Source organism: Manacus candei, unplaced genomic scaffold (genome assembly GCF_025592945.1).
Source record: "Manacus candei isolate 608988 ecotype Guabito, Panama unplaced genomic scaffold, ASM2559294v1 h1tg000014l, whole genome shotgun sequence".
NCBI classification, from domain to species: domain Eukaryota; kingdom Metazoa; phylum Chordata; class Aves; order Passeriformes; family Pipridae; genus Manacus; species Manacus candei.
The window spans coordinates 44,398,481-44,425,506 of NW_026138062.1; the positions used below are offsets into that span (position 1 = coordinate 44,398,481).

Below are 27,026 nucleotides of genomic sequence, written 5' to 3' on the forward strand. Positions count from 1 at the left end.
CTGGGCTCCTTTCCCTTTACTGCTGCTTTTACCACACGCTTGTACCTTGGACATGGACATGCCAGTACTGCAGACAAACGGCTCAGTTAGTGCAGGGACAAAGTGAGGTCAAACTAATGTCCTTGCAGCTGACCTCCCAGCTGGATTTCTAGAGCAAAGCAGTAAAGCTTCTTGCTGCTTGCAGTCCTCTGAAATCCTACAAGACTGGCATTGTGAGGATTGTGTTTTCTACCCCCCAGCCTTCTTCCCTGGATCCATTAATGTGAAATGGTTCCCTTATGACCTACAGTCTGGAGATGTATTTCTCCTGCCTAGGTTCTCTCTGCATTGGGCAGGAGTACTTCCTACCCTTTGGAAAGCCCTGCTCGAGAGAGATGCCGAACGTGCTGGCTGTGTTTGCATCTTTTGCTGCTTCCGTCACCTGATGGTGATCATTAGGCCTTTTAGCTAAAGCAGAAGTGTTGTGCGTGGAAGTGGGTTGAGAAGGAGCCTTTGCCAGTTCTCAGATGTGTCTTTTCCTTTACACAGACTGATTCCAAAGGTCAAGGGAAAGTGTTGACCAACTTGACACTTCGTGCTGCAGCGGGCAAGAGTTTGGATGCGCGCTCTGTTGCAGTGGAGCACGGCAAAGGTAATTTCAGAGGGACTAAATGGTTACCTTTGTAAAGTGGGGTGACATGGCTGGGGAGAAAGCAGAGTGAAATAAACCCTCAGAGTAATGACCAACCTGTTATCCTTTGTTAGGGGTCTTGCCAGCAGCAGGAGAAGAGCAGAAGGAAGACAGTGACTCCCCCTGGGATTCTGAGGTACCTGCTCTGGAGGAGGCAGTGAGGTCCCGCTGGATCCATGGCGTCTGGGCTCCTTTCCCTTTGCTACTGCTTTTGCCACGCGCTTGCACCTTGGGCCTGGACATGCCAGTGCTGCAGACAAAGTGTTCAGTTAGTGCAGGGACAAAGTGAGGTCAAGCTAATGTCCTGGGTCTCCTTGCAGCTGACCTCCCACCTGGATTTCTAGAAAAAAGCAATAAAGCTTCTTGCTGCTTGCAGTCCTCTGAAATCCTCCAAGACTGGTACAGTGACGATTGCGTTTTCCACCTCATAGCCTGCTTCCCTGGATCCTTTATTGTCAAATAACCTACTGTCTAGAGATGTATTTCTCCTGCCTAGGTTCTCTCTGCATTGGGCAGGAGTACTTCATCCCTTTTGGAAAGCCCTGCTCAAGAGAGATGCCGAACGTGCTGGCTGTGTTTGCCTTGTTTGTTGCTTCTGCCACCTGATCCCGCTTGTTAGGCCTGTTGGCTGAAGCTGAGGTGCTGTGTGTGGAAGTGGGTTGAGAAGGAGCCTTTGCCAGTTCTCAGACATGTCTTTTCCATTACACAGACTGATTCTGAAGGTCCAGCAGAAAGTGTGCTGCTTCCTGCTGCAGTGGGCAAGAGTTTGGATGCGCGCTCTGTTGCAGTGGAGCACGGCAAAGGTAATTTCAGAGGGACTAAATGGTTACCTTTGTAAAGTTCCCTGGGGTGACATGGCTGGGGAGAAAGCAGAGTGAAATAAGCCCTCAGAGTAATGACATACCTTTTACATATTTTGTTAGGCGTCTTGCCAGCAGCAGCAGAAGAGCAGAAGGATAACAATGACTTTTCCTGGGGAGATGATGACATTTCCTGGCTTTTGGAGGTAGCTGTTCTGGAGGGGGCAATGAGTTTCTTCTGGATCCATGGCATCTGGGCTCCTTTCCGTTTGCTGCTGCTTTTGCCACACGCTTGCACCTTGGGCCTGGACATGCCAGTGCTGCAGACAAAGTGTTCAGTTAGTGCAGGGACAAAGTGAGGTCAAACTAATGTCCTTGCAGCTGACCTCCCAGCTGGATTTCTAGAGCAAAGCAGTAAAGCTTCTTGCTGCTTGCAGTCCTCTGAAATCCTCCAAGACTGGCATTGTGAGGATTGCTGTTTTCCACCTCATAGCCTGCTTCCCTGGATCCATTAATGTCAAATAACCTACTGTCTGGAGATGTATTTCTCCTGCCTAGGTTCCCTCTGCATTGGGCAGGAGTACTTCATCCCCTTTGGAAAGCCCTGCTCAAGAGAGATGCCGAACGTGCTGGCTGTGTTTGCATCTTTTGTTGCTTCTGTCACCCAATCGTGCTCATTAGGCCTTTTAGCTAAAGCTGAAGTGCTGTACGTGGAAGTAGGTTGAGAAGGAGCCTTTGCCAGTTCTCAGATGTGTCTTTTCCTTTACACAGACTGATTCCAAAGGTCAAGGGAAAGTGTCGACCAACTTGACACTTCCTGCTGCTGTGGGCAAGAGTTTGGATGCGCGCTCTGTTGCAGTGGAGCACGGCAAAGGTAATTTCAGAGGGACTAAATGGTTACCTTTGTAAAGTTCCCTGGGGTGACATGGCTGGGGAGAAAGCAGAGTGAAATAAGTCCTCAGAGTAATGACATGCCTCTTACCTCTTTTTTTAGGGGCCTTGCCAGCAGCCGCAGAAGAGCAGAAGGATAACAATGACTTTTCCTGGGGAGAAGAAGACATTTCCTGGCTTTTGGAGGTAACTCTTTTGGAGGGGGCAGTGAGTTTCTTCTGGATCCATGGCGTCTGGGCTCCTTTCCGTTTGCTGCTGCTTTTGCCACACGCTTGCACCTTGATCCTGGACATGCCAGTGCTGCAGACAAAGTGTTCAGTTAGTGCTGGGACAAAGTGAGGTCAAGCTAATGTCCTTGCTGCTTACCTCCCAGCTGGATTTCTAGAGCAAAGCAGTAAAGCTTCTTGCTGCTTGCAGTCCTCTGAAATCCTCCAAGACTGGCATTGTGAGGATTGTGTTTTCCACCCCCCAGCCTGCTTCCCTGGATCCATTAATGTGAAATGGTTCCCTTATGAAATACGTTCTAGAGATGTATTTCTCCTGCCTAGGTTCCCTCTGCATTGGGCAGGAGTACTTCATCCCCTTTGGAAAGCCCTGCTCAAGAGAGATGCCGAACGTGCTGGCTATGTTTGCATCTTTTGCTGCTTCCTTCACCTGAACGTGCTCATTAGGCCTTTTGGCTAAAGCAGAAGTGCTGTGCGTGGAAGTGGGTTGAGAAGGAGCCTTTGCCAGTTCTCAGACGTGTCTTTTCTATTACACAGACTGATTCCAAAGGTCAAGGGAAAGTGTCGACCAACTTGACACTTCCTGCTGCAGTGGGCAAGAGTTTGGATGCGCGCTCTGTTGCAGTGGAGCACGGCAAAGGTAATTTCAGAGGGACTAAATGGTTACCTTTGTAAAGTTCTCTCTTTGTAAAGTGGGGTGACATGGCTGGGGAGAAAGCAGAGTGAAATAAGCCCTCAGAGTAATGACATACCTTTTACGTCTTTTGTTAGGGGTCTTGCCAGCAGCAGCAGAAGAGCAGAAGGATAACAATGACTTTTCCTGGGGAGATGAAGACATTTCCTGGCTTTTGGAGGTAGCTGTTCTGGAGGGGGCAATGAGTTTCTTCTGGATCCATGGCGTCTGGGCTCCTTTCCCTTTGCTGCTGCTTTTACCACACGCTTGCACCTTGGACATGGACATGCCAGTGCTGCAGACAAAGTGTTCAGTTAGTGCAGGGACAAAGTGAGGTCAAGCTAATGTCCTTGCAGCTGACCTCCCAGCTGGATTTCTAGAGCAAAGCAGTAAAGCTTCTTGCTACTTGCAGTCCTCTGAAATCCTACAAGACTGGAGTTGTGGGGATTGTGTTTTCCACCCCTCATACCCTGCTTCCTTGGATCCATTAATGTGAAATGGTTCCCTTATGACCTACAGTCTGGAGATGTATTTCTCCTGCCTGGGTTCTCTCTGCATTGGGCAGGAGTACTTCATCCCCTTTGGAAAGCCCTGCTCAAGAGAGATGCCGAACGTGCTGGCTATGTTTGCATCTTTTGCTGCTTCCGTCACCTGATGGTGATCATTAGGCCTTTTGGCTAAAGCAGAAGTGTTGTGCGTGGAAGTGGGTTGAGAAGGAGCCTTTGCCAGTTCTCAGATGTGTCTTTTCCATTACACAGACTGATTCCAAAGGTCAAGGGAAACTGTCGACCAACTTGACACTTCCTGCTGCAGTGGGCAAGAGTCTGGATGCGCGCTCTGTTGCAGTGGAGCACGGCAAAGGTAATTTCAGAGGGACTAAATGGTTACCTTTGTAAAGTGGGGTGACATGGCTGGGGAGAAAGCAGAGTGAAATAAACCCTCAGAGTAATGACCAAGCTGTTATCCTTTGTTAGGGGTCTTGCCAGCAGCAGAAGAAGAGCAGAAGGAAGACAATGACTCCCCCTGGGATTCTGAGGTACCTGCTCTGGAGGAGGCAGTGAGGTCCCGCTGGATCCATGGCGTCTGGGCTCCTTTCCCTTTGCTGCTGCTTTTGCCACACGCTTGCACCTTGGACCTGGACATGCCAGTGCTGCAGACAAAGTGTTCAGTTAGTGCTGGGACAAAGTGAGATCAAGCTAATGTCCTTGCAGCTGACCTCCCAGCTGGATTTCTAGAAAAAAGTAGTAAAGCTTCTTGCTGCTTGCAGTCCTCTGAAATCCTCCAAGACTGGCACTGTGAGGATTGCTGTTTTCCACCTCATAGCCTGCTTCCCTGGATCCATTTATGTCAAATAACCTACTGTCTAGAGATGTATTTCTCCTGCCTAGGTTCTCTCTGGATTGGGCAGGAGTACTTCATCCCCTTTGGAAAGCCCTGCTCAAGAGAGATGCCGAACGTGCTGGCTGTGTTTGCCTTGTTTGTTGCTTCTGCCACCTGATCCCGCTTGTTAGGCCTGTTGGGTGAAGCTGAAGTGCTGTGTGTGGAAGTGGGTTGAGAAGGAGCCTTTGCCAGTTCTCATATGTGTCTTTTCCATTACACAGACTGATTCTGAAGGTCCAGCAGAAAGTGTGCTGCTTCCTGCTGCTGTGGGCAAAAGTTTGGATGCGCGCTCTGTTGCAGTGGAGCACGGCAAAGGTAATTTCAGAGGGACTAAATGGTTACCTTTGTCAGTTTCTCTGGGGTGACATGGCTGAGGAGAAGGAGAGTGAAATAAGGACTCAGAGTAACAACCCACTTTTTCCCTTTTTTCTAGGTATCGTGCCACCAGCCGGAGCAGAGCAGAAGGAATATTTTGACCCTTCTTCTAAGAATAAGGTACTTAGCTCTGTTCCAGATGAATTGCATTGCCTTTGGCTGAAGTCAGATGTAGTGTGATGCTGCAGTCTTGACGAGCATTCGTTTCTCCACTGTGTCTCTGTTTTCTTGCTCATTTAGGTTCCTACACTAGAGGCAGGAGATCTTCAGCTAAGATCTGATTCTTCAAGTCAAACAGATTCTCAACTGGACAAACAGGTGACTCTAATAGAGGGAGAAGCAGATATCCCTAAATAGAGCCTGTCAGTGTAAGCAGAGGTGTTCTGAGTACAGAATTCATTTTGAAAAACTGCTGAGAGGAGGTGATTGAGTCTGGACCTGTGCTATACTTCGGACCTCATTTTGTTTGCATTCTGAAGCAGAAGGGCTGGAATAAGCCTTGCTCCAAGTCCCATCCAGCTTCACTTTGAACACTTCCACAACCAGGTCCAGTGTCCCACCACAGTCCTTGCAAACAATTTATCCCTTATGTCCCATCTAAATCTACCCTCTTTTCATTTTAAATGATTGCCTCTTCTTCTGTTGCTACAGGCCTTGGTAAAAATATCTCTCCCTCTGTTTACACGAAAGACAGCAGTAAGTTCTGCCCCGAGCCTGCTTTTCTCAGGCTGAAAAATCCCAAGTCTCTCAGACTTTTTCATGGGAGAGCTGTTCCAGCCCTCCAAACATCTTTGTGGCATTCCTTCATCCATGTCTTGCTTGTGCTGGGGGCCGCGGAGCTGGACGCAGGACTCCAAGGGGAGTCTCATGAGATCGGAGTAGAAAGGGAGAATTGCCTCCCTCGACCTGCTGGCCAACCTGATGACCAATCTAATTATATAATCCCATCAGTAAAAGCATCTCTTGTGTTGTCATGTTCTTACCGATTTCTCCATGCTCATGGAACACTATTTCTTTAGCCATTAGTCAGGCAGCTGCTGGAGAAGCCTGATGAAGTTCTCAAAAAGAACTCCCTGGCAGAACCTTCACTTGGAGCTATGAAGACCCACAGCAAGGACCTGAAGGAAGAGAAACCGCTGATGCAGGAGAAACTGGAGAGGTCTGAAGCTAAGGTATGGGAAAGCCTGTCTCTTGGCAGGGCTCAAGGCCTTCTTTGTAGCGCACTAGAGCAGGGAAGTGATTCTTCCTTGAGAAGAACACAAGGTGGTTCAGTGTGCAGCTAGCTGTGCTGGGAAGGAACAGCACTGCTGCCTTTGGTGTCTGCCTGTTGGCACGACTTGAAGTGACAGTGGAGGGCTGCACTAAGATGGTGCAGGGACCGAAAAATTATATGCGGAAGATTTACTCGAGGAGGATAAAAGAATTTTTGCTCAGGGAAGTTTTGGCTGCTAGGAAAGGCCCAGCATGGGGGGAGATTATTTCCCATGAAAAGCACTGTCTGTATTTCTCTGCCTGTCTGTTTAAGAAGCTAACTCCACTGTTGCAAGAAGAGGTAACACATTCTCACAGACATGCTGTGGGGCCCCTGCCAGGGGAGAGAAGAAGTCCATAGAAGGACAGGGAGAGAACACAGCCTTGAAGTTGTTGTCGTGGGGTAAAAAAGTGTTTTGCCCTGGAGTTAGAAAAGTGGTAACCCCCGAGGGGGTGGTGTTCTTGGTGTAGGGCCCAATCAGAAGCTACATTTTGCTCCTTTGAAATCAACATATTATAACAGACCGGAAAAGAAGGGAGATGATGTAGCTGGAAAAGAAGTAGCCATAATCTTTCCCTTTTGTGCCTCCGGTTCTCCATCCTGCCACAGGGGGGAGGGAGAGTGGCGAGCCAGTGAGCAGCACTGTGGCTTGGAGAGTCTCAATGGGAGCACTAAACTGGGGAGTACCATTCCTAAACCACGACACCACCAACGCACTACAACTTGTGTTTGGAGTCCTTGAGAAAGGAGAGAAATGTTGTGGCAGCCCATAGGAAATGCTCTAAGAAATCAGCGTAGGCATAGGAGAGGGCCCAGTATAAAAGAGGAAGAAGTAACACAGGTTTTGAGAGTTTTCATCAGTGTCAAAGCAGCCCACTTGTTTTGAACAAACGTAAGCCGTCTACTGAGGATTCTTGTTGGGGTTTGGCATCTGCAGGAACCAAAAGAGCATCATATCCAGAAGGAATGTTTTGCTGCGTCATTGAAGAGTGCCCCAAAGGAGAAGGAAATAACAACTTCCAGGAACCTGCAAGGCCTTCCTCCTTCATGCAACGTGTCTTTACCTGCAGCTATCGGCCAGCTGCGAGAACGCATTCACTGGTAAGACAGTGGAGCAAAGCTTCACTTTTTGTGATTGTGTAAAAACAACGGGACTTACTTGTATCCCAGTGAGATACTACTACATGATTTTCAAAGATGCTTTTATTTTAGATGAGGTTCTTTCACACTGTTCCTTTGGGATTTGTGCTCTTGTGGACTTCTGTCATAAGGCCTGTACTTCTTTTTCAGTCTCGAAGTTGAGTACGCCAGGCTGGAAGCCACAGTCCAGCAACAAGCCCAAACCATTGCAATAATTGAGAAGTTCAGGCAAGCCCAAAAGGTACTCGGGGCCTTCCCTTTCATGACCCACGGAGCCTAGTTCCACATTCAGGCGGGGAAATTTTACGATGAGCTTTCCCTAGAGAGAGTCTAGGAGAGATCAGTTCCTCTTTCTACTGACTGTAGACTGCCCTGAAAGTCCTGTCTGTTCCTCAGCTTTCTGGCATTTTGAGTTGTGCCGTGAGACTAAACCAAATCCTACTTATTGCTGTCTGTGTTAGGGGTTGACAGTAATGCACTTAAGTATTAGTGCATTACCAGGTTTCAGTGTTTTCTGCTTTAGACCAGTCGGGAGGTTGAGGCCTCAGACAGCACTTCAGACAGTCCTACAGTAGAGGGATTTGGTACCTTTGCTTGTGGGCTTTCCATGGGCTCTGGTGATGCTGAGCACTTCTTCCTGGAGGAATGGCATGAAGCTGTGTCAGGGGAGGTTTACTTCAGATGTTAGGAAAAGGTTCTTTCCCCAGAGGGCAGTTGGACCTTTTCTCCATGCAGGAGACTTTCTTGGCACATAACTGCTCCAGCCACCTTCCACGTTTTACAGAGCACAGGGGGCAGTTGCAAGGGAATATTTTCTATTCTTGCTATCCTGTCCACCCTCACAGCTGCTGCCAACTCTTTCTCTCCCACAGACATGCAAGTGTTCCATCATTCACAGAGGAGGAAGGCCCAAGCTGCCATAAGAAAGACAGCCATCTCTCTGTGTCAGTAACTGTGGTTTAAACATGCTTCAAAATGGCTTTTTGTAGTCTCTTTGTTGGCTCGTGCTTTCTTCTTCCCAAGACCCCCCACGACAAGTGTTATCCCCTGCAGGAATGTCCTGAGAAGATATCCTGAGGTGTTCTCATTGGCCCCTTTTAACCCCTTCCTATTGGTCGTTAACCTCTTCCTGCGACCTGTAATTGGTTACCCTGTGAATCTTCCTAACCCTATAAATGTAACATCCCCAACAATAACTCTCTCTTGCCTCCTCTCCACGCCGGTGTGCTGTCTCTGTGCCTGCCATGGGACCACTTGAGTGGGGGGAGGGGAGAGCACCTCTCCTCTCCAGGCTCAGGACCTGAAGAAACCCCTGGCGCTGGAGTCCCCCCCCCATCCACATTAAACCATTGGAAATGGTTCCTCAGATGGAAATGGAACTAGAACTGATGCGCCCCTCACCATGGGGGGAAAGGGATCCAGATCTCTCCAGTGTAATTAACCCAGCAGTCCTTGGGCCATTTCAAGTTTTACTTTTCAAAGCATACACAGGGTTCTTTACTATCTCGAGATACTGTAAAGAGAAGAGGCCACACACTTTTCCTCAAGACTACTTTTACTGATAATTTTAGGGGAAAAAATAAGACAACTTGGCATCCAAAGGGTGTCATATTATCAAAACAAAGCATATGCCTTTGCTTTTATCTGCTCTAGTCCTCATGGCCACCCCCCTAGCTGGGACTTGAGGCCCACTGGCCATTCTGGGGTTCCAGGGTGAGGGGCAGTGTTCTCACTGTCCCTGCCAACATGAGGCTGGGTTAGGGGCTGCAGGAGCTGTGGTGTGTTGAAGCATTCCTGGGCTGCCTTTGACTGACAGCTGCTCCGGGGGCTCCAGGGGCCTGCCATGAGGGATACGTCACTGCCATGAGGGATACGTCACTGCCATGAGGGATACGTCGCTGCCATGAGGGATACGTTGCTGCCATGAGGGATACGACGCCATCTCACCTCCGTGAGGTTCGACCCATTCCTTCCCCTCCACACACACACACACACACACACTCACCCCTCCGAGGTGGTTCCAACCCAACAATATTTTTACTGATCCAGTGTCTCACACCTCCCAGAGCAAATCACCGGGAATAACCTGTATTTGACATCGGTTCACTTTCAGTGTGGTCACCACTCTGGAGGGTGCAGCTGGGGGAGCAAATGGTAAGGAAAGGATAGGGAGTGTGTAGGACAAGGGGAATTTCAGAAGAAACATATATTAAAAAAGAATTTTCTGCTAGTATGATTGAAATATTAGCAGTCTAATCCAAGCATCAATAATAGTCCAGATCTAATAATTATGGAAGAAAGAGAAAGAATATTTCAATGCAGTAAAAGCTTCAATAGTAATATAATAATGAAAAGGATGCGGTTACAATTATTTTCACCCTGTTTAGCTTCTAGATCCTTTCTGCCTCACTCTTTCCATGCTCCTCCTAAGGTTGATGGTTTCATTTTGGGGATTCCTGTTGAAGGGGAGTTTTGGCCCATTGCCAGCATCTGGACTTATTTGCTGGAGGAGTACAATGTTCTTGATGGTGTTTTCCTCTCCCTCATTTTAGGACCCACATGGGGTCCCATTTACATATTTGCTAACACATTTTTACACCTTATTCTTTTTCATTGCTCTGCAGCTCCACATTACACTTGAATTTATGATATATGGTGCATTTTATATGTGTTAGAAATACTTGTTCTTTTTTCTCTCTATTGCCCCTAAAGCCAGTTTTGGCTAGCACCTGCTTGTTCACCTTATGCAGCTTGTAGAGATCCAGGAAAGCTCAGCTGGAGCAAGCCTTCCCCTGAGGCCTACAAAGCTCAGTACAAAGCCTGTGGCTTCTTAGTGACAATGGCAATACTATAGTACAGGTTTGCGTTGTAATAACTGGTAGTCTGCAGTCCATTCCCCCTGTGCAACATCCAGTCACTAATCAGGGATGTTTGAAGGCACATCCTGCCCCCCCTATTAGTAGCCACCTCTGGGTCTGTTTTGAATTTTCTTTATAAGACATTTTAATCAGACATAATTCCAGAGAAGAAAAATTAATTTTTTTCAGAGATAAGTTGACTCAAACCGGTCTTTCTCCTTGTTCTTCAGATCTCCCAAATTAACTATGTGCTCCATTTGTTAAGGAAGAACTTTGTAAAACGAAAGAAAGAGAGTGAATTCACTGTGTTTGTCACATCTTATAAAATCCATAAGAAAGAACCATTTCTTCTTAAATGTCTGTAAGAGACCAAGCCTATATGATCATGTGGCTGGTATCTCACCCAAATTAGTTGGCAGGGGAGCACTAATAAATCAGATTAGACAGGTAAACCTACTGTTCCTGTAATTTTAAATTGTTAGCTTTCAACAATCCTATTTCTGTCTGTCAAAGATATTCCAAGGTGTTCAGTGGTGGGTCACTTCATCTCAAACAACCAACCAAGGAAGAGGGAAGACAAAATGCAGATGAAAGGGAGCACAGCTCACAAAGGGCTTGTGAATATTTAGTGGGGTTCATGTGATTATCCCTAGTGAATATAACTTTATCATAGAATTATTCTCCCAGAATCATTTAGGTTGGAAAAAAACCATTAAGATCATCCAGTCCGACCGTAAAATTGTGCTGAATTGAGACATCTATAGCTGAGCTAGTAATTCATTGCTTTCTTTATAGTTAAAGGAGAGAGAAAGGGTTGGATTTTTTAGGGTGCAGTTCATCCCATCCAACACAGATGCTGTGGGATTTTGCAGTGCAATCCTTGGTGTGAAAGAAAATAAACACGCTTTTCAGGAAACAGGGGATTTTATTCAAGTAACAGAAACATTTCACAAAGCACAGTATCCTAGGTCTGTTTGCCGAGGTTTCAAAACTCACAATAAAATCATCAGGAGCAGAGGAAGAGCTTTGAGTTTTATTGCTCTTGTCACTGTAGGGATTATGTTTCACAGAAATCTGTTAGACAACCCTGAGTCTTAATATCTATATAGCACTTCTGTTACTTGTTGGTGATGGGTCTTGCAGTGGAGCACTACAGCACTTCTTTTTTTCTTTGTCTTTGAAGGTGGGTATTTTTATGTTTTATAGATTTATTATATTTATTATATATTTTCATTGTATATATTTATTATATATATTTGCAACCTACGAACCCTCAGCCTGCTCATCGTCAGGTAGAAGGGGTAGAAAGTCTGTCCTTTCAGCAGAATTGCACCTTCTGCTCTCCAGAGGGCATCTTGGGGTGACAAAATTATTCAAGCCCAGCTGACCAAGTCATGATCTCCAAAGTAACAAGCTCACACCTGTTCTGGCCCCCTACCGGGGCCACAATTCCTGCTAGCAAATCTGCTCCAGGCTCCTCCTGGGAGCCTACTGCAGCACGAGCCTCCCACGAGGTCAGGGCGTCCTTTCAGGCATCCATCTGCTCCAGCGTGGGGTCCTCCATGGGCTGCAGGTGGAGCTCTCCTGCACCATGAGCTTCCCTGGGCTGCAGGGGCACAGCTGTCCCACCATGATCTGCACCACGGGCTGCAGGGGAATCTCTGCTCCGTTGCCTGAGCACCTCCTTCCCCTCCTTCTTCACTGACCTTGGGGTCTTCAGGGCTGTTTCTGTCACATATTCTCACTTCTCTCTCCGTCTGCAGTTGCTGTTGTGCGCTGTTTCCCCCCCCCTTCCTATGTTATCCCAGCTACACCCTCCCCAATGGACTCAGCCCTGCTCGGCGGCGGGTCGGTCTCGGAACCGGCTGTGGTGCCGCGTCACAAGCCCCCTCTGTGATGTCTCGGCGGTCCACGGCTGCTGTCCCGGCTCCAGACCCTTGCTGGCCGTCATTGCTGACTCCGCCGCGACGGGATCAGCAGCGCTTCTCTGGCTTGGACCGTCGGGGGCTGCGAAGCGCAGCTACCACTCGGCTCTCGCCTTTCAGATCGACCCATCTTCTCCCCACACCCCATCCCCCTCTCCCCACACCCCATCCCCCTCTCCCCACACCCCATCCCCTCCCCGCCCGGGACTCGGCAGAGTCTACCGGGCATCTCCTGTGTCTGCTGAACCCAGGCCGAGGCCGCCGAACGCCGAGAGATGGCCTGGGTCGACCTGCACAGCGCGGCCGCCCGCGGCGACCTGGACCAGCTGCGGCGGCACTGGTGGCTGAAGAAGTTCCTGGTCAACAGGCGCAACGCAGACAAGCTGTAAGGACAAACAACAAAGCCTCCACCTTTTGCAAAATGTGGAATTTGTCAAAATTATCTAAAGTCAGGGTGGTTTTCTGATGGATGTACTTTATGTACTTTCAAGCCTAAGCAGCAACGAAGGATACCATCAGTGGAACAGACAGCATCTAGCATCCCTTAGTATTATTTATTTTATTTCTTTTGTTTTAATTATTACTCTATTTTAATTTAATTGTTATTATAGGTTTTACTTTTGATTCTCCTTCCTGTTTCACTGGGGCAGGGAGGGAGAGGGTGTGAGCAAGTAGCTGTGTGGGGCTTAATTGTCATCTGGGCTTAAACCGGGACAATTGTGTATGTTTAATTTCTAGGACACCTCTGCATCTTGCTTGCATAAATGGCCATGCAGATGTTGTTCGATTTCTAGCAGGCAAGAATTGCAAGCTTAATCGTCGGGACAAATATAAGAGATCACCACTGATGCTGGTATGTGAAAGGGGCATATGTTGTCTTATGATTGAAGATGCTTGAACTTTCCAGTGTTGGGAAGACGCAGGAGTTCTGACAGAGAACAATGTAGACGTTGGAAGTTATTCCTCCTTTGTGTCTTCTTTCCAGGCAGTACAGCACCAGCACAGAGATTGTGTGGCTATTCTGCTGGAGCATGGTGCCAACCATGACCACAGAGCTGCTACTGGTAACACCGCCCTTCACTTTGCTGTCCTGATGTCTAGCAAATCTCTAGTGGAGCTGCTGCTTGAGCATGGCGCAGATATTGATGCTAAGAATGAAGTAAGCTTGGACTTTAGGTAAACCTCCTCTTCCCAAGTCAACTTGCTTGACTTTTCTCTGTTATTCTAAGAGAGATGATTTTTCCTTTCAGCTGGGATACACTCCACTTACTCTTGCCATCACTGAGCGTTGCAAAGGGATGATCGAGTTCCTTCTTCAAAAAGGAGCTGACGTGAACGCTACAGATAATCATAAAAGGTGAAGGATTTGGTAAAAGCACGTGTGGGACTCCTTAGCATTGTTTAAGTTGGATTGATGGGAGGCATAAGAAGGAGCTTTGAAAAAGGGCCAGGAACCACCCAGAAGGAGCTCCTTCAGTGTGACTTGTGAAAGCAGACCTGCGCTCTGCTGCTTGCTTACTTCAGGGGATGATTTCCACACTGAGGACTGCAAGAAAGCATTGTCTGTGGTCCCACATGCACACGCACGCGTGCAGGCACACACACGCAACCTGAGTCTGCTCTGGGTGGATGGCTGGCCTGGAGACCTCCTGAGGTCCCACCAACCTGAATTCTCCAACACTTCCAGGTGTTTGGCTGTGCTTTCCTTCTGCCAGTAGGAGAGGGGAAATGAATTGTCTGAGAAGCAAAGAGGGATTAAAGTAATGACACGTAATGCCTGCAGAAGCTGACGTATTTACTCTTATCTCCTGGATGCCCTAGGACCCCTATGGAAGTTGCTGCTATTCTTCAGGATAAGGATGCAGTAGAAGTTCTTCTTCGCAATGGCGGTGTTATCAGTGAAGAAAGCACTGGAGTGTTTGGAGTTCGAGCTTTTGAAAGACTATTTCGAGATGAGTCGTAAGTGTTTTACATCCTTGCTAGAGCAACTGCATTCTCAGAATGTCCGTGCTGATGTACCGCCCTTTTTGGTAACAGCAGCAGGGTTAAATGAGGTGCTGAGAGCTTTATTGAAGTGTGACACCTTCTGATGCATCTCTTTCCATGTAAAGGGTAGATTTGGAAATTGAGGAAAACATCCCTCCTCCCCACCAAACCCAGTTCTCTTTGAGAATTCACCTGTGTGCTTCCAAGTTCCATTCTACCCCCTAGCAGCAACTACCTGCCTTTTGTTTCAGAGGGGATCTAACTGATATCCCCTAATTAAAACTCTTCAGTGCTTTTCCTCTTCCCGTGGATAGCTTTGCACCTCTGGCCATTCACTGGCTAAGGTGGCTATGTGTGCTTAACTAGACTGAGGAAAAAAGCCCTCTATCCTAGTGATGGTAGCCAAGGGATGTGTGAATGAATTGCATTATGCCTATGAGCATGCCTTGCCTAGCCATAAACAACTGCCTGTGAACTCTTGTCACTGGATCTCAATTTCCTCTCCCCCTGCCCCTTCTGTTAGCCTGTCTTGATGGGAAGCAGGAGAGAAGGGAGCCTGGGTAAACTGTGGAGTAAAAACCCCTTTAGGACTAAAGCATGTTTGAGGATTGCTCTAACAAAACAAGGTATTCATTCCTCCCCTCCAGGTTTCTGTTGTGCTAATGCACCATTCTGCATAGCAGCCTTGGTCTGGAGAATGCGTTTAATTTCTTTTGTTGTTTGATTGGGGTTTTTTGTTTTGTATTCCTGCTCATGAAACAAACCTGACCTCCAACTGACCCAAGGTTGTTAGAATATGACACAGGTCTCAGAATGCAAGTGCAATATTTGTTGGCCTCTTAATATCCGACTTAGGAGCCCTCTGAACTTCAGGTCTTCAGAGGAACCATGGGAATTTCTGAAGCCCTTCAAAGTGAGGACTGGGGTTGAGGAGACATTGCTCCATCTTAATGTTGAGACATTAGTATAACATCCAGCTGAGGAAGAGGCTTTGGAGATGTCAGCCTGCCAGGGGCCTAGTTAATCTCTCTGGTCCTTGAAATGGAGAGGGGGTTTATCAGATGAGACAGTAGCCAGCAGGGGTGAGTTACTCCACAGATAGAATAGGCACCTGTAGCATGAGCATGCCTGTAGTGAGGATTTCAGTCTCCACTACTCTAGGACTGCAGTATGTTTTGTCTGTGTGTGACCCTTTAGCAGTTGTCTATGAATAGGGTTAGAATGGCACATGCATGGCTGTTGCTCTTCCCGTGGAGAGTGCAGGAAAGTCTGGGGGCATTTTTACCTATTGCATTTCCTCCCTTTCTATCTTTAGTACTGCTAATGAAGGAGAGGAATATGAATGCTATGAAAGGAAGGGACAATGTTGTGCCAGAGGCAGAGAAGAAATTAACAGCTCTTGCTCTGGGACAACTGCTGACATTCTCTCAAACACACCTGCATTGCCAGAATCATGTAAGACTCTTCGCTATCAAGGAGGTAAGAAGGAAAAATCAATGTGGCCTGTAGGAGAATGATAACCCATCAGTGTGATGCATGTCTTGAGGGAGGTGCCAAAGCAGAGGAAAATCAGCACTCCAAGGAGTGATGCGACTCTTCTCATATTTGTTAGGTGTCTTGCCAGGAGTGAGAGAAGAGCAGAAGAAAGACAAAGACTCCTCCTGGGATTCTGAGGTACCTTCTCTAGAAGAGGCAGTGGAGTCCCTCTGAATCACTGGCTTCTGGGATCATTACTGTCTGCAGCTGCTTTTGCCAAATGCTTGTAACTCAGACCTTGACATGCCAGTGCTGCAGAAAAAGTGTTCCTGTAGGACTGGGACAAAGTGAGGTCTAGCTGGTTCTCCTTGCAGCTGACCTCCAAGCTGGATTTCTAAAAAACGACAAAGCAGTAAAGTTTCTGTTAGAAGACTGGCTTGGTGAAGATTGTTGATTTTCTATCACACTGCAAACATCTTCCACTCCAGTCACTGTCAATTGGTTCCCACATGACTCACAGTCTAGAGACTTCTTTCTTCTGCCTGCATTCTCTCTGGATTGGGCAGGAGTACTTCATCCCCTTTGGAAAGCCCTGCTCAAGAGAGATGCCGAACGTGCTGGCTGTGTTTGCATCTTTTGTTCCTTCCATCACCTGATCCCGCTTGTTAGGTCTTTTGGCTAAAGCTGACGTGTTGTGCGTGGAAGTGGGTTGAGAAGGAGCCTTTGCCAGTTCTCAGACATGTCTTTTTCATTACACAGACTGATTCCAAAGGTCAAGGGAAAGTGTCCGCTGACCCGACGCTTCCTGCTGCAGTGGACAAGAGTTTGGATGCGCGCTCTGTTGCAGTGGAGCACGGCAAAGGTAATTTCAGAGGGACTAAATGGTTACCTTTGTAAAGTTCCCTGGGGTGACATGACTGGGGAGAAAGCAGAGTGAAATAAACCCTCAGAGTAATGACCAACCTGTTATCCTTTGTTAGGGGTCTTGCCAGCAGCAGGAGAAGAGCAGAAGGAAGACAGTGACTCCCCCTGGGATTCTGAGGTACCTGCTCTGGAGGAGGCAGTGAGGTCCCGCTGGATCAATGGCGTCTGGGCTCCTTTCCCTTTGCTACTGCTTTTGCCACACGCTTGCACCTTGGACCTGGACATGCCAGTGCTGCAGACAAAGTGTTCAGTTAGTGCAGGGACAAAGTGAGGTCAAGCTAATGCCCTGGGTCTCCTTGCAGCTGACCTCTCAGCTGGATTTCTAGAACAAAGCAGTAAAGCTTCTTGCTGCTACTTACAATCTTCTAAAATACTAGAAAACTCTTATAGTGAGGATTGCTGTTTTCGACCCCACAGCCTCCTTCCATGGATCCATTAATGTCAGATGGATGACTGTTATGACCTCCAGTCTGGAGGTGTGTTTCTTCTGGCTAGGTTCTCTCTGGATTGGGCAGGAGTACTTCATCCCTTTGGAAAGCCCTGCTCAACAGAGATGCCGAACGTGCTGGCTGTGTTGCCCGTTTTGTTGCTTCCGCCAACTGATCCCGCTCATTAGGCCTGTTGGCTGAAGCTGAAGTGCTGTGCGTGGAAGTGGGTTGAGAAGGAGCCTTTGCCAGTTCTCAGACGTGTCTTTTCAATTACACAGACTGATTCTGAAGGTCCCTGGGATGTATCGAAAAATGTGCTGCTTCCTGCTGCATTCGGCAATAGATTGGACGCACGTGCTGTGTTAGTACGGAGCGGCAAAGGTAGTTTCAGAGGGACTAAATGGTTACCTTTGTGAACTTCTCTGGGGTGACATGGCTGGGGAGAGGCAGAGGGAAATAAGCACTCAAAGACGTGCCTTTTACCTTTTGTATAGGAGCCTTGCCAGCAGCAGAAGAGCAGAAGGAAGAAAGTGACTCCCCCTGGGATACTAAGGTACCTGCTCTGGAGGAGGCAGTGAGGTCCTCCTGGATCAAAGGCGTCTGGGATCCTTTCCCTTTTGCTGCTGCTTTTGTCACACGCTTGCACCTTGGACCTGGACATACCAGTGCTGCAGACAAAGTGTTCAGTTAGTACTGGGACAAAGTGAGGTCAAGCTAATGTCCTGGGTCTCCTTACAGCTGAACTCCAAGCTGGATTTCTAGAAAAAAGCAGTAAAGCTTCCTGCTGGTTACGGTCCTCTGAAATCCTCCAAGACTGGCACTGTGAGGATTGCAGGTTTCCATGCCACAGCCTGCTTCCTTGCATCCATTAATGTCAAATGGTTCCCTTATGACCTACAGTCTGGAGATGTATTTCTCCTGCCTAGGTTCTCTCTGCATTGGGCAGGAGTACTTCATCCCCTTTGGAAAGCCCTGCTCAAGAGAGATGCCGAACGTGCTGGCTATGTTTGCATCTTTTGCTGCTTCCGACACCTGATCGTGCTCATTAGGCTTGTTGGCTAAAGCAGAAGTGTTGTGTGTGGAAGTGGGTTGAGAAGGAGCCTTTGCCAGTTCTCAGACGTGTCTTTTCCATTACACAGACTGATTCCAAAGGTCCAGCAGAAAGTGTGCTGCTTCCTGCTGCAGTGGGCAAGAGTTTGGATGCGCGCTCTGTTGCAGTGGAGCACGGCAAAGGTAATTTCAGAGGGACTAAATGGTTACCTTTGTAAATTTCTCTGGGGCGACATGGCTGGGGAGAAAGCAGAGTGAAATAAGCCGTCAGAGTAATGACCTACCTGTTATCTTTTGTTAGGCGTCTTGCCAGCAGCAGGAGAAGAGCAGAAGGAAGACAATGACTCCCCCTGGGATTCTGAGGTACCTACTCTGGAGGAGGCAGTGAGGTCCCGCTGGATCAATGGCTTCTTGGCTCCTTTCCTTTGCTGCTGCTTTTGCCACTCACTTGCACCTTGGACCTGGACATGCCAGTGCTGCAGACAAAGTGTTCACTTAGTGCAGGGACAAAGTGAGGTCAGACCAATGTCCTGGGTCTCCTTGCAGCTGACCTCCCAGCTGGATTTCTAGAGCAAAGCAGTAAAGCTTCTTGCTGCTTGCAGTCCTCTGAAATCCTCCAAGACTGGCACTGTGAGGATTGCTGTTTTCCACCTCATAGCCTGCTTCCCTGGATCCATTATTGTCAAATAACCTACTGTCTAGAGATGTATTTCTCCTGCCTAGGTTCTCTCTGGATTGGGCAGGAGTACTTCATCCCCTTTGGAAAGCCCTGCTCAAGAGAGATGCCGAACGTGCTGGCTGTGTTTGCCTTGTTTGTTGCTTCTGCCACCTGATCCCGCTTGTTAGGCCTGTTGGCTGAAGCTGAGGTGCTGTGTGTGGAAGTGGGTTGAGAAGGAGCCTTTGCCAGTTCTCAGACATGTCTTTTCCATTACACAGACTGATTCTGAAGGTCCAGCAGAAAGTGTGCTGTTTCCTGCTGCAGTGGGCAAGAGTTTGGATGCGCGCTCTGTTGCAGTGGAGCACGGCAAAGGTAATTTCAGAGGGACTAAATGGTTACCTTTGTCAATTTCTCTCTTTGTAAAGTGGGGTGACATGGCTGGGGAGAAAGCAGAGTGAAATAAGCCCTCAGAGTAATGACATGCCTCTTACCTCTTTTGTTAGGGGTCTTGCCAGCAGCAGCAGAAGAGCAGAAGGATAACAATGACTTTTCCTGGGGAGATGATGACTTTTCCTGGCTTTTGGAGGTAGCTGTTCTGGAGGGGGCAATGAGTTTCTTCTAGATCCATGGCGTCTGGGCTCCTTTCCCTTTACTGCTGCTTTTACCACACGCTTGTACCTTGGACATGGACATGCCAGTACTGCAGACAAACGGCTCAGTTAGTGCAGGGACAAAGTGAGGTCAAGCTAATGTCCTTGCAGCTGACCTCCCAGCTGGATTTCTAGAGCAAAGCAGTAAAGCTTCTTGCTGCTTGCAGTCCTCTGAAATCCTACAAGACTGGCATTGTGAGGATTGTGTTTTCTACCCCCCAGCCTTCTTCCCTGGATCCATTAATGTGAAATGGTTCCCTTATGACCTACAGTCTGGAGATGTATTTCTCCTGCCTAGGTTCTCTCTGCATTGGGCAGGAGTACTTCCTACCCTTTGGAAAGCCCTGCTCGAGAGAGATGCCGAACGTGCTGGCTGTGTTTGCATCTTTTGCTGCTTCCGTCACCTGATGGTGATCATTAGGCCTTTTAGCTAAAGCAGAAGTGTTGTGCGTGGAAGTGGGTTGAGAAGGAGCCTTTGCCAGTTCTCAGATGTGTCTTTTCCTTTACACAGACTGATTCCAAAGGTCAAGGGAAAGTGTTGACCAACTTGACACTTCGTGCTGCAGCGGGCAAGAGTTTGGATGCGCGCTCTGTTGCAGTGGAGCACGGCAAAGGTAATTTCAGAGGGACTAAATGGTTACCTTTGTAAAGTGGGGTGACATGGCTGGGGAGAAAGCAGAGTGAAATAAACCCTCAGAGTAATGACCAACCTGTTATCCTTTGTTAGGGGTCTTGCCAGCAGCAGGAGAAGAGCAGAAGGAAGACAGTGACTCCCCCTGGGATTCTGAGGTACCTGCTCTGGAGGAGGCACTGAGGTCCCGCTGGATCCATGGCGTCTGGGCTCCTTTCCCTTTGCTACTGCTTTTGCCACGCGCTTGCACCTTGGGCCTGGACATGCCAGTGCTGCAGACAAAGTGTTCAGTTAGTGCAGGGACAAAGTGAGGTCAAGCTAATGTCCTGGGTCTCCTTGCAGCTGACCTCCCAGCTGGATTTCTAGAAAAAAGCAATAAAGCTTCTTGCTGCTTGCAGTCCTCTGAAATCCTCCAAGACTGGTACAGTGAGGATTGCGTTTTCCACCTCATAGCCTGCTTCCCTGGATCCTTTATTGTCAAATAACCTACTGTCTAGAGATGTATTTCTCCTGCCTAGGTTCTCTCTGGATTGGGCAGGAGTACTTCATCCCTTTTGGAAAGCCCTGCTCAAGAGAGATGCCGAACGTGCTGGCTGTGTTTGCCTTGTTTGTTGCTTCTGCCACCTGATCCCGCTTGTTAGGCCTGTTGGCTGAAGCTGAGGTGCTGTGTGTGGAAGTGGGTTGAGAAGGAGCCTTTGCCAGTTCTCAGACATGTCTTTTCCATTACACAGACTGATTCTGAAGGTCCAGCAGAAAGTGTGCTGCTTCCTGCTGCAGTGGGCAAGAGTTTGGATGCGCGCTCTGTTGCAGTGGAGCACGGCAAAGGTAATTTCAGAGGGACTAAATGGTTACCTTTGTCAATTTCTCTCTTTGTAAAGTGGGGTGACATGGCTGGGGAGAAAGCAGAGTGAAATAAGCCCTCAGAGTAATGACATGCCTCTTACCTCTTTTGTTAGGGGTCTTGCCAGCAGCAGTAGAAGAGCAGAAGGATAACAATGACTTTTCCTGGGGAGATGATGACATTTCCTGGCTTTTGGAGGTAGCTGTTCTGGAGGGGGCAATGAGTTTCTTCTGGATCCATGGCATGTCGGCTCCTTACCCTTTGCTGCTGCTTTTACCACACGCTTGTACCTTGGACCTGGACATGTCAGTGCTGCAGACTAACAGTTCAGTTAGTGCTAGGACAGAGTGAGGTCAAGCTAATGTCCTTGCAGCTGACCTCCCAGCTGGATTTCTAGAACAAAGCAGTAAAGCTTCTTGCTGCTTGCAGTCCTCTGAAATCCTACAAGACTGGCATTGTGGGGATGGTGTTTTCCACCCCCCAGCCTTCTTCCCTGGATCCATTAATGTCAAATGGTTCCCTTATGACCTACAGTCTGGAGATGTATTTCTCCTGCCTAGGTTCCCTCTGCATTGGGCAGGAGTACTTCATCCCCTTTGGAAAGCCCTGCTCAAGAGAGATGCCGAACGTGCTGGCTGTGTTTGCCTTATTTAATGCTTCCGTCACCTGATCGTGCTCATTAGGCCTTTTGGCTAAAGCAGAAGTGTTGTGCGTGGAAGTGGGTTGAGAAGGAGCCTTTGCCAGTTCTCAGATGTGTCTTTTCCATTACACAGACTGATTCCAAAGGTCAAGGGAAAGTGTCGACCAACTTGACACTTCCTGCTGCAGTGGACAAGAGTCTGGATGCGCGCTCTGTTGCAGTGGAGCACGGCAAAGGTAATTTCAGAGGGACTAAATGGTTACCTTTGTAAAGTTCTCTGGGGTGACATGGCTGGGGAGAAAGCAGAGTGAAATAAGTCGTCAGAGTAATGACCAACATGTTATCTTTTGTTAGGGGTCTTGCCAGCAGCAACAGAAGAGCAGAAGGAAGACAATGACTCCCCCTGGGATTCTGAGGTACCTGCTCTGGAGGAGGCACTGAGGTCCCGCTGGATCCATGGCGTCTGGGCTCCTTTCCCTTTGCTGCTGCTTTTGCCACACGCTTGCACCTTGGGCCTCAACATGCCAGTGCTGCAGACAAAGTGTTCAGTTAGTGCTGGGACAAAGTGAGATCAAGCTAATGTCCTGGGTCTCGTTGCAGCTGACCTCCCAGCTGGATTTCTAGAATAAAGCAGTAAAGTTTCTTGCTGCTTGCAGTCCTCTGAAATCCTCCAAGACTGGCACTGTGAGGATTGCTGTTTTCCACCTCATAGCTTGCTTCCCTGGATCCATTATTGTCAAATAACCTACTTTCTTGAGATGTATTTCTCCTGCCTAGGTTCTCTCTGCATTTGGCAGGAGTACTTCATCCCCTTTGGAAAGCCCTGCTCAAGAGAGATGCCGAACGTGCTGGCTGTGTTTGCCTTATTTGTTGCTTCCGCCACCTGATCCCGCTTGTTAGGCCTGTTGGGTGAAGCTGAAGTGCTGTGTGTGGAAGTGGGTTGAGAAGGAGCCTTTGCCAGTTCTCAGACGTGTCTTTTCCATTACACAGACTGATTCTGAAGGTCCAGCAGAAAGTGTGCTGCTTCCTGCTGCAGTGGGCAAGAGTTTGGATGCGCGCTCTGTTGCAGTGGAGCACGGCAAAGGTAATTTCAGAGGGACTAAATGGTTACCTTTGTAAAGTTCCCTGGGGTGACATGGCTGGGGAGAAAGCAGAGTGAAATAAGCCCTCAGAGTAATGACATACCTTTTACATATTTTGTTAGGCGTCTTGCCAGCAGCAGCAGAAGAGCAGAAGGATAACAATGACTTTTCCTGGGGAGATGATGACATTTCCTGGCTTTTGGAGGTAGCTGTTCTGGAGGGGGCAATGAGTTTCTTCTGGATCCATGGCGTCTGGGCTCCTTTCCCTTTGCTGCTGCTTTTGCCACACGCTTGCACCTTGGGCCTGGACATGCCAGTGCTGCAGACAAAGTGTTCAGTTAGTGCAGGGACAAAGTGAGGTCAAACTAATGTCCTTGCAGCTGACCTCCCAGCTGGATTTCTAGAGCAAAGCAGTAAAGCTTCTTGCTGCTTGCAGTCCTCTGAAATCCTCCAAGACTGGCATTGTGAGGATTGCTGTTTTCCACCTCATAGCCTGCTTCCCTGGATGCATTAATGTCAAATAACCTACTGTCTGGAGATGTATTTCTCCTGCCTAGGTTCCCTCTGCATTGGGCAGGAGTACTTCATCCCCTTTGGAAAGCCCTGCTCAAGAGAGATGCCGAACGTGCTGGCTGTGTTTGCATCTTTTGTTGCTTCTGTCACCCGATCGTGCTCATTAGGCCTTTTAGCTAAAGCTGAAGTGCTGTACGTGGAAGTAGGTTGAGAAGGAGCCTTTGCCAGTTCTCAGATGTGTCTTTTCCTTTACACAGACTGATTCCAAAGGTCAAGGGAAAGTGTCGACCAACTTGACACTTCCTGCTGCTGTGGGCAAGAGTTTGGATGCGCGCTCTGTTGCAGTGGAGCACGGCAAAGGTAATTTCAGAGGGACTAAATGGTTACCTTTGTAAAGTTCCCTGGGGTGACATGGCTGGGGAGAAAGCAGAGTGAAATAAGTCCTCAGAATAATGACATGCCTCTTACCTCTTTTTTTAGGGGCCTTGCCAGCAGCCGCAGAAGAGCAGAAGGATAACAATGACTTTTCCTGGGGAGAAGAAGACATTTCCTGGCTTTTGGAGGTAACTGTTTTGGAGGGGGCAGTGAGTTTCTTCTGGATCCATGGCGTCTGGGCTCCTTTCCGTTTGCTGCTGCTTTTGCCACACGCTTGCACCTTGATCCTGGACATGCCAGTGCTGCAGACAAAGTGTTCAGTTAGTGCAGGGACAAAGTGAGGTCAAGCTAATGTCCTTGCTGCTTACCTCCCAGCTGGATTTCTAGAGCAAAGCAGTAAAGCTTCTTGCTGCTTGCAGTCCTCTGAAATCCTCCAAGACTGGCATTGTGAGGATTGTGTTTTCCACCCCCCAGCCTGCTTCCCTGGATCCATTAATGTGAAATGGTTCCCTTATGAAATACGTTCTAGAGATGTATTTCTCCTGCCTAGGTTCCCTCTGCATTGGGCAGGAGTACTTCATCCCCTTTGGAAAGCCCTGCTCAAGAGAGATGCCGAACGTGCTGGCTATGTTTGCATCTTTTGCTGCTTCCGTCACCTGATCGTGCTCATTAGGCCTTTTGGCTAAAGCAGAAGTGTTGTGCGTGGAAGTGGGTTGAGAAGGAGCCTTTGCCAGTTCTCAGACGTGTCTTTTCTATTACACAGACTGATTCCAAAGGTCAAGGGAAAGTGTCGACCAACTTGACACTTCCTACTGCAGTGGGCAAGAGTTTGGATGCGCGCTCTGTTGCAGTGGAGCACGGCAAAGGTAATTTCAGAGGGACTAAATGGTTACCTTTGTAAAGTTCTCTCTTTGTAAAGTGGGGTGACATGGCTGGGGAGAAAGCAGAGTGAAATAAGCCCTCAGAGTAATGACATACCTTTTACGTCTTTTGTTAGGGGTCTTGCCAGCAGCAGCAGAAGAGCAGAAGGATAACAATGACTTTTCCTGGGGAGATGAAGACATTTCCTGGCTTTTGGAGGTAGCTGTTCTGGAGGGGGCAATGAGTTTCTTCTGGATCCATGGCGTCTGGGCTCCTTTCCCTTTGCTGCTGCTTTTACCACACGCTTGCACCTTGGACATGGACATGCCAATGCTGCAGACAAAGTGTTCAGTTAGTGCAGGGACAAAGTGAGGTCAAGCTAATGTCCTTGCAGCTGACCTCCCAGCTGGATTTCTAGAGCAAAGCAGTAAAGCTTCTTGCTGCTTGCAGTCCTCTGAAATCCTACAAGACTGGAGTTGTGGGGATTGTGTTTTCCACCCCTCATACCCTGCTTCCTTGGATCCATTAATGTGAAATGGTTCCCTTATGACCTACAGTCTGGAGATGTATTTCTCCTGCCTGGGTTCTCTCTGCATTGGGCAGGAGTACTTCATCCCCTTTGGAAAGCCCTGCTCAAGAGAGATGCTGAACGTGCTGGCTATGTTTGCATCTTTTGCTGCTTCCGTCACCTGATGGTGATCATTAGGCCTTTTGGCTAAAGCAGAAGTGTTGTGCGTGGAAGTGGGTTGAGAAGGAGCCTTTGCCAGTTCTCAGATGTGTCTTTTCCATTACACAGACTGATTCCAAAGGTCAAGGGAAAGTGTCGACCAACTTGACACTTCCTGCTGCAGTGGGCAAGAGTCTGGATGCGCGCTCTGTTGCAGTGGAGCACGGCAAAGGTAATTTCAGAGGGACTAAATGGTTACCTTTGTAAAGTGGGGTGACATGGCTGGGGAGAAAGCAGAGTGAAATAAACCCTCAGAGTAATGACCAAGCTGTTATCCTTTGTTAGGGGTCTTGCCAGCAGCAGAAGAAGAGCAGAAGGAAGACAATGACTCCCCCTGGGATTCTGAGGTACCTGCTCTGGAGGAGGCAGTGAGGTCCCGCTGGATCCATGGCGTCTGGGCTCCTTTCCCTTTGCTGCTGCTTTTGCCACACGCTTGCACCTTGGACCTGGACATGCCAGTGCTGCAGACAAAGTGTTCAGTTAGTGCTGGGACAAAGTGAGATCAAGCTAATGTCCTTGCAGCTGACCTCCCAGCTGGATTTCTAGAAAAAAGTAGTAAAGCTTCTTGCTGCTTGCAGTCCTCTGAAATCCTCCAAGACTGGCACTGTGAGGATTGCTGTTTTCCACCTCATAGCCTGCTTCCCTGGATCCATTTATGTCAAATAACCTACTGTCTAGAGATGTATTTCTCCTGCCTAGGTTCTCTCTGGATTGGGCAGGAGTACTTCATCCCCTTTGGAAAGCCCTGCTCAAGAGAGATGCCGAACGTGCTGGCTGTGTTTGCCTTGTTTGTTGCTTCTGCCACCTGATCCCGCTTGTTAGGCCTGTTGGGTGAAGCTGAAGTGCTGTGTGTGGAAGTGGGTTGAGAAGGAGCCTTTGCCAGTTCTCATATGTGTCTTTTCCATTACACAGACTGATTCTGAAGGTCCAGCAGAAAGTGTGCTGCTTCCTGCTGCTGTGGGCAAAAGTTTGGATGCGCGCTCTGTTGCAGTGGAGCACGGCAAAGGTAATTTCAGAGGGACTAAATGGTTACCTTTGTCAGTTTCTCTGGGGTGACATGGCTGAGGAGAAGGAGAGTGAAATAAGGACTCAGAGTAACAACCCACTTTTTCCCTTTTTTCTAGGTATCGTGCCACCAGCCGGAGCAGAGCAGAAGGAATATTTTGACCCTTCTTCTAAGAATAAGGTACTTAGCTCTGTTCCAGATGAATTGCATTGCCTTTGGCTGAAGTCAGATGTAGTGTGATGCTGCAGTCTTGACGAGCATTCGTTTCTCCACTGTGTCTCTGTTTTCTTGCTCATTTAGGTTCCTACACTAGAGGCAGGAGATCTTCAGCTAAGATCTGATTCTTCAAGTCAAACAGATTCTCAACTGGACAAACAGGTGACTCTAATAGAGGGAGAAGCAGATATCCCTAAATAGAGCCTGTCAGTGTAAGCAGAGGTGTTCTGAGTACAGAATTCATTTTGAAAAACTGCTGAGAGGAGGTGATTGAGTCTGGACCTGTGCTATACTTCGGACCTCATTTTGTTTGCATTCTGAAGCAGAAGGGCTGGAATAAGCCTTGCTCCAAGTCCCATCCAGCTTCACTTTGAACACTTCCACAACCAGGTCCAGTGTCCCACCACAGTCCTTGCAAACAATTTATCCCTTATGTCCCATCTAAATCTACCCTCTTTTCATTTTAAATGATTGCCTCTTCTTCTGTTGCTACAGGCCTTGGTAAAAATATCTCTCCCTCTGTTTACACGAAAGACAGCAGTAAGTTCTGCCCCGAGCCTGCTTTTCTCAGGCTGAAAAATCCCAAGTCTCTCAGACTTTTTCATGGGAGAGCTGTTCCAGCCCTCCAAACATCTTTGTGGCATTCCTTCATCCATGTCTTGCTTGTGCTGGGGGCCGCGGAGCTGGACGCAGGACTCCAAGGGGAGTCTCATGAGATCGGAGTAGAAAGGGAGAATTGCCTCCCTCGACCTGCTGGCCAACCTGATGACCAAT

At 48.3% G+C, this 27,026-nt stretch overlaps 2 protein-coding genes and 2 long non-coding RNA genes across 5 annotated transcripts in view; all 4 read left to right on the forward strand.

The window, feature by feature from the left end:
- LOC127467217 (uncharacterized) overlaps window positions 1–27,026 on the forward strand; it is a 136,524-nt gene that overhangs the window by 89,215 nt on the left and 20,283 nt on the right. The window contains exons 13-14 of the mRNA XM_051778914.1: window positions 16,410–16,512; window positions 19,214–19,296. Coding sequence (XP_051634874.1) covers window positions 16,410–16,512; window positions 19,214–19,296 — 186 coding nt within the window. The remainder of the gene's footprint in view (window positions 1–16,409; window positions 16,513–19,213; window positions 19,297–27,026) is intronic.
- On the forward strand, window positions 13,060–15,977 carry LOC127467940 (ankyrin repeat domain-containing protein 36B-like). The gene is made up of 5 exons (XM_051780545.1): window positions 13,060–13,347; window positions 13,439–13,545; window positions 14,010–14,147; window positions 15,490–15,653; window positions 15,787–15,977. The coding sequence occupies exons 1-5, from the start codon at window positions 13,282–13,284 to the stop codon at window positions 15,882–15,884; spliced, it is 573 nt and encodes a 190-aa protein (XP_051636505.1). The 5' UTR covers window positions 13,060–13,281; the 3' UTR covers window positions 15,885–15,977.
- Window positions 16,575–17,555, forward strand: LOC127467953 (uncharacterized). The gene is made up of 3 exons (XR_007903371.1): window positions 16,575–16,692; window positions 17,281–17,383; window positions 17,497–17,555. It is a non-coding gene; the product is annotated as an uncharacterized LOC127467953 (long non-coding RNA).
- Window positions 20,031–24,503, forward strand: LOC127467957 (uncharacterized). Of its 2 annotated transcripts, none has more exons than XR_007903376.1 (3): window positions 20,031–20,149; window positions 20,723–20,816; window positions 24,440–24,503. It is a non-coding gene; the product is annotated as an uncharacterized LOC127467957 (long non-coding RNA). The 2 variants fall into 2 exon arrangements; XR_007903375.1 differs by lacking the exon at window positions 20,723–20,816 and adding an exon at window positions 22,463–22,556.

Bases quoted from the DNA above. Each gene is read 5' to 3' on its own strand.
- LOC127467940 (XM_051780545.1), top strand. From the start codon at position 13,282: ATGTCTAGCAAATCTCTAGTGGAGCTGCTGCTTGAGCATGGCGCAGAT. The intron at 13,348-13,438 runs GTAAGCTTGGAC...TTTTCCTTTCAG, and splicing joins ATATTGATGCTAAGAATGAA to CTGGGATACACTCCACTTAC. The intron at 15,654-15,786 runs GTAAGAAGGAAA...CATATTTGTTAG, and splicing joins GACTCTTCGCTATCAAGGAG to GTGTCTTGCCAGGAGTGAGA.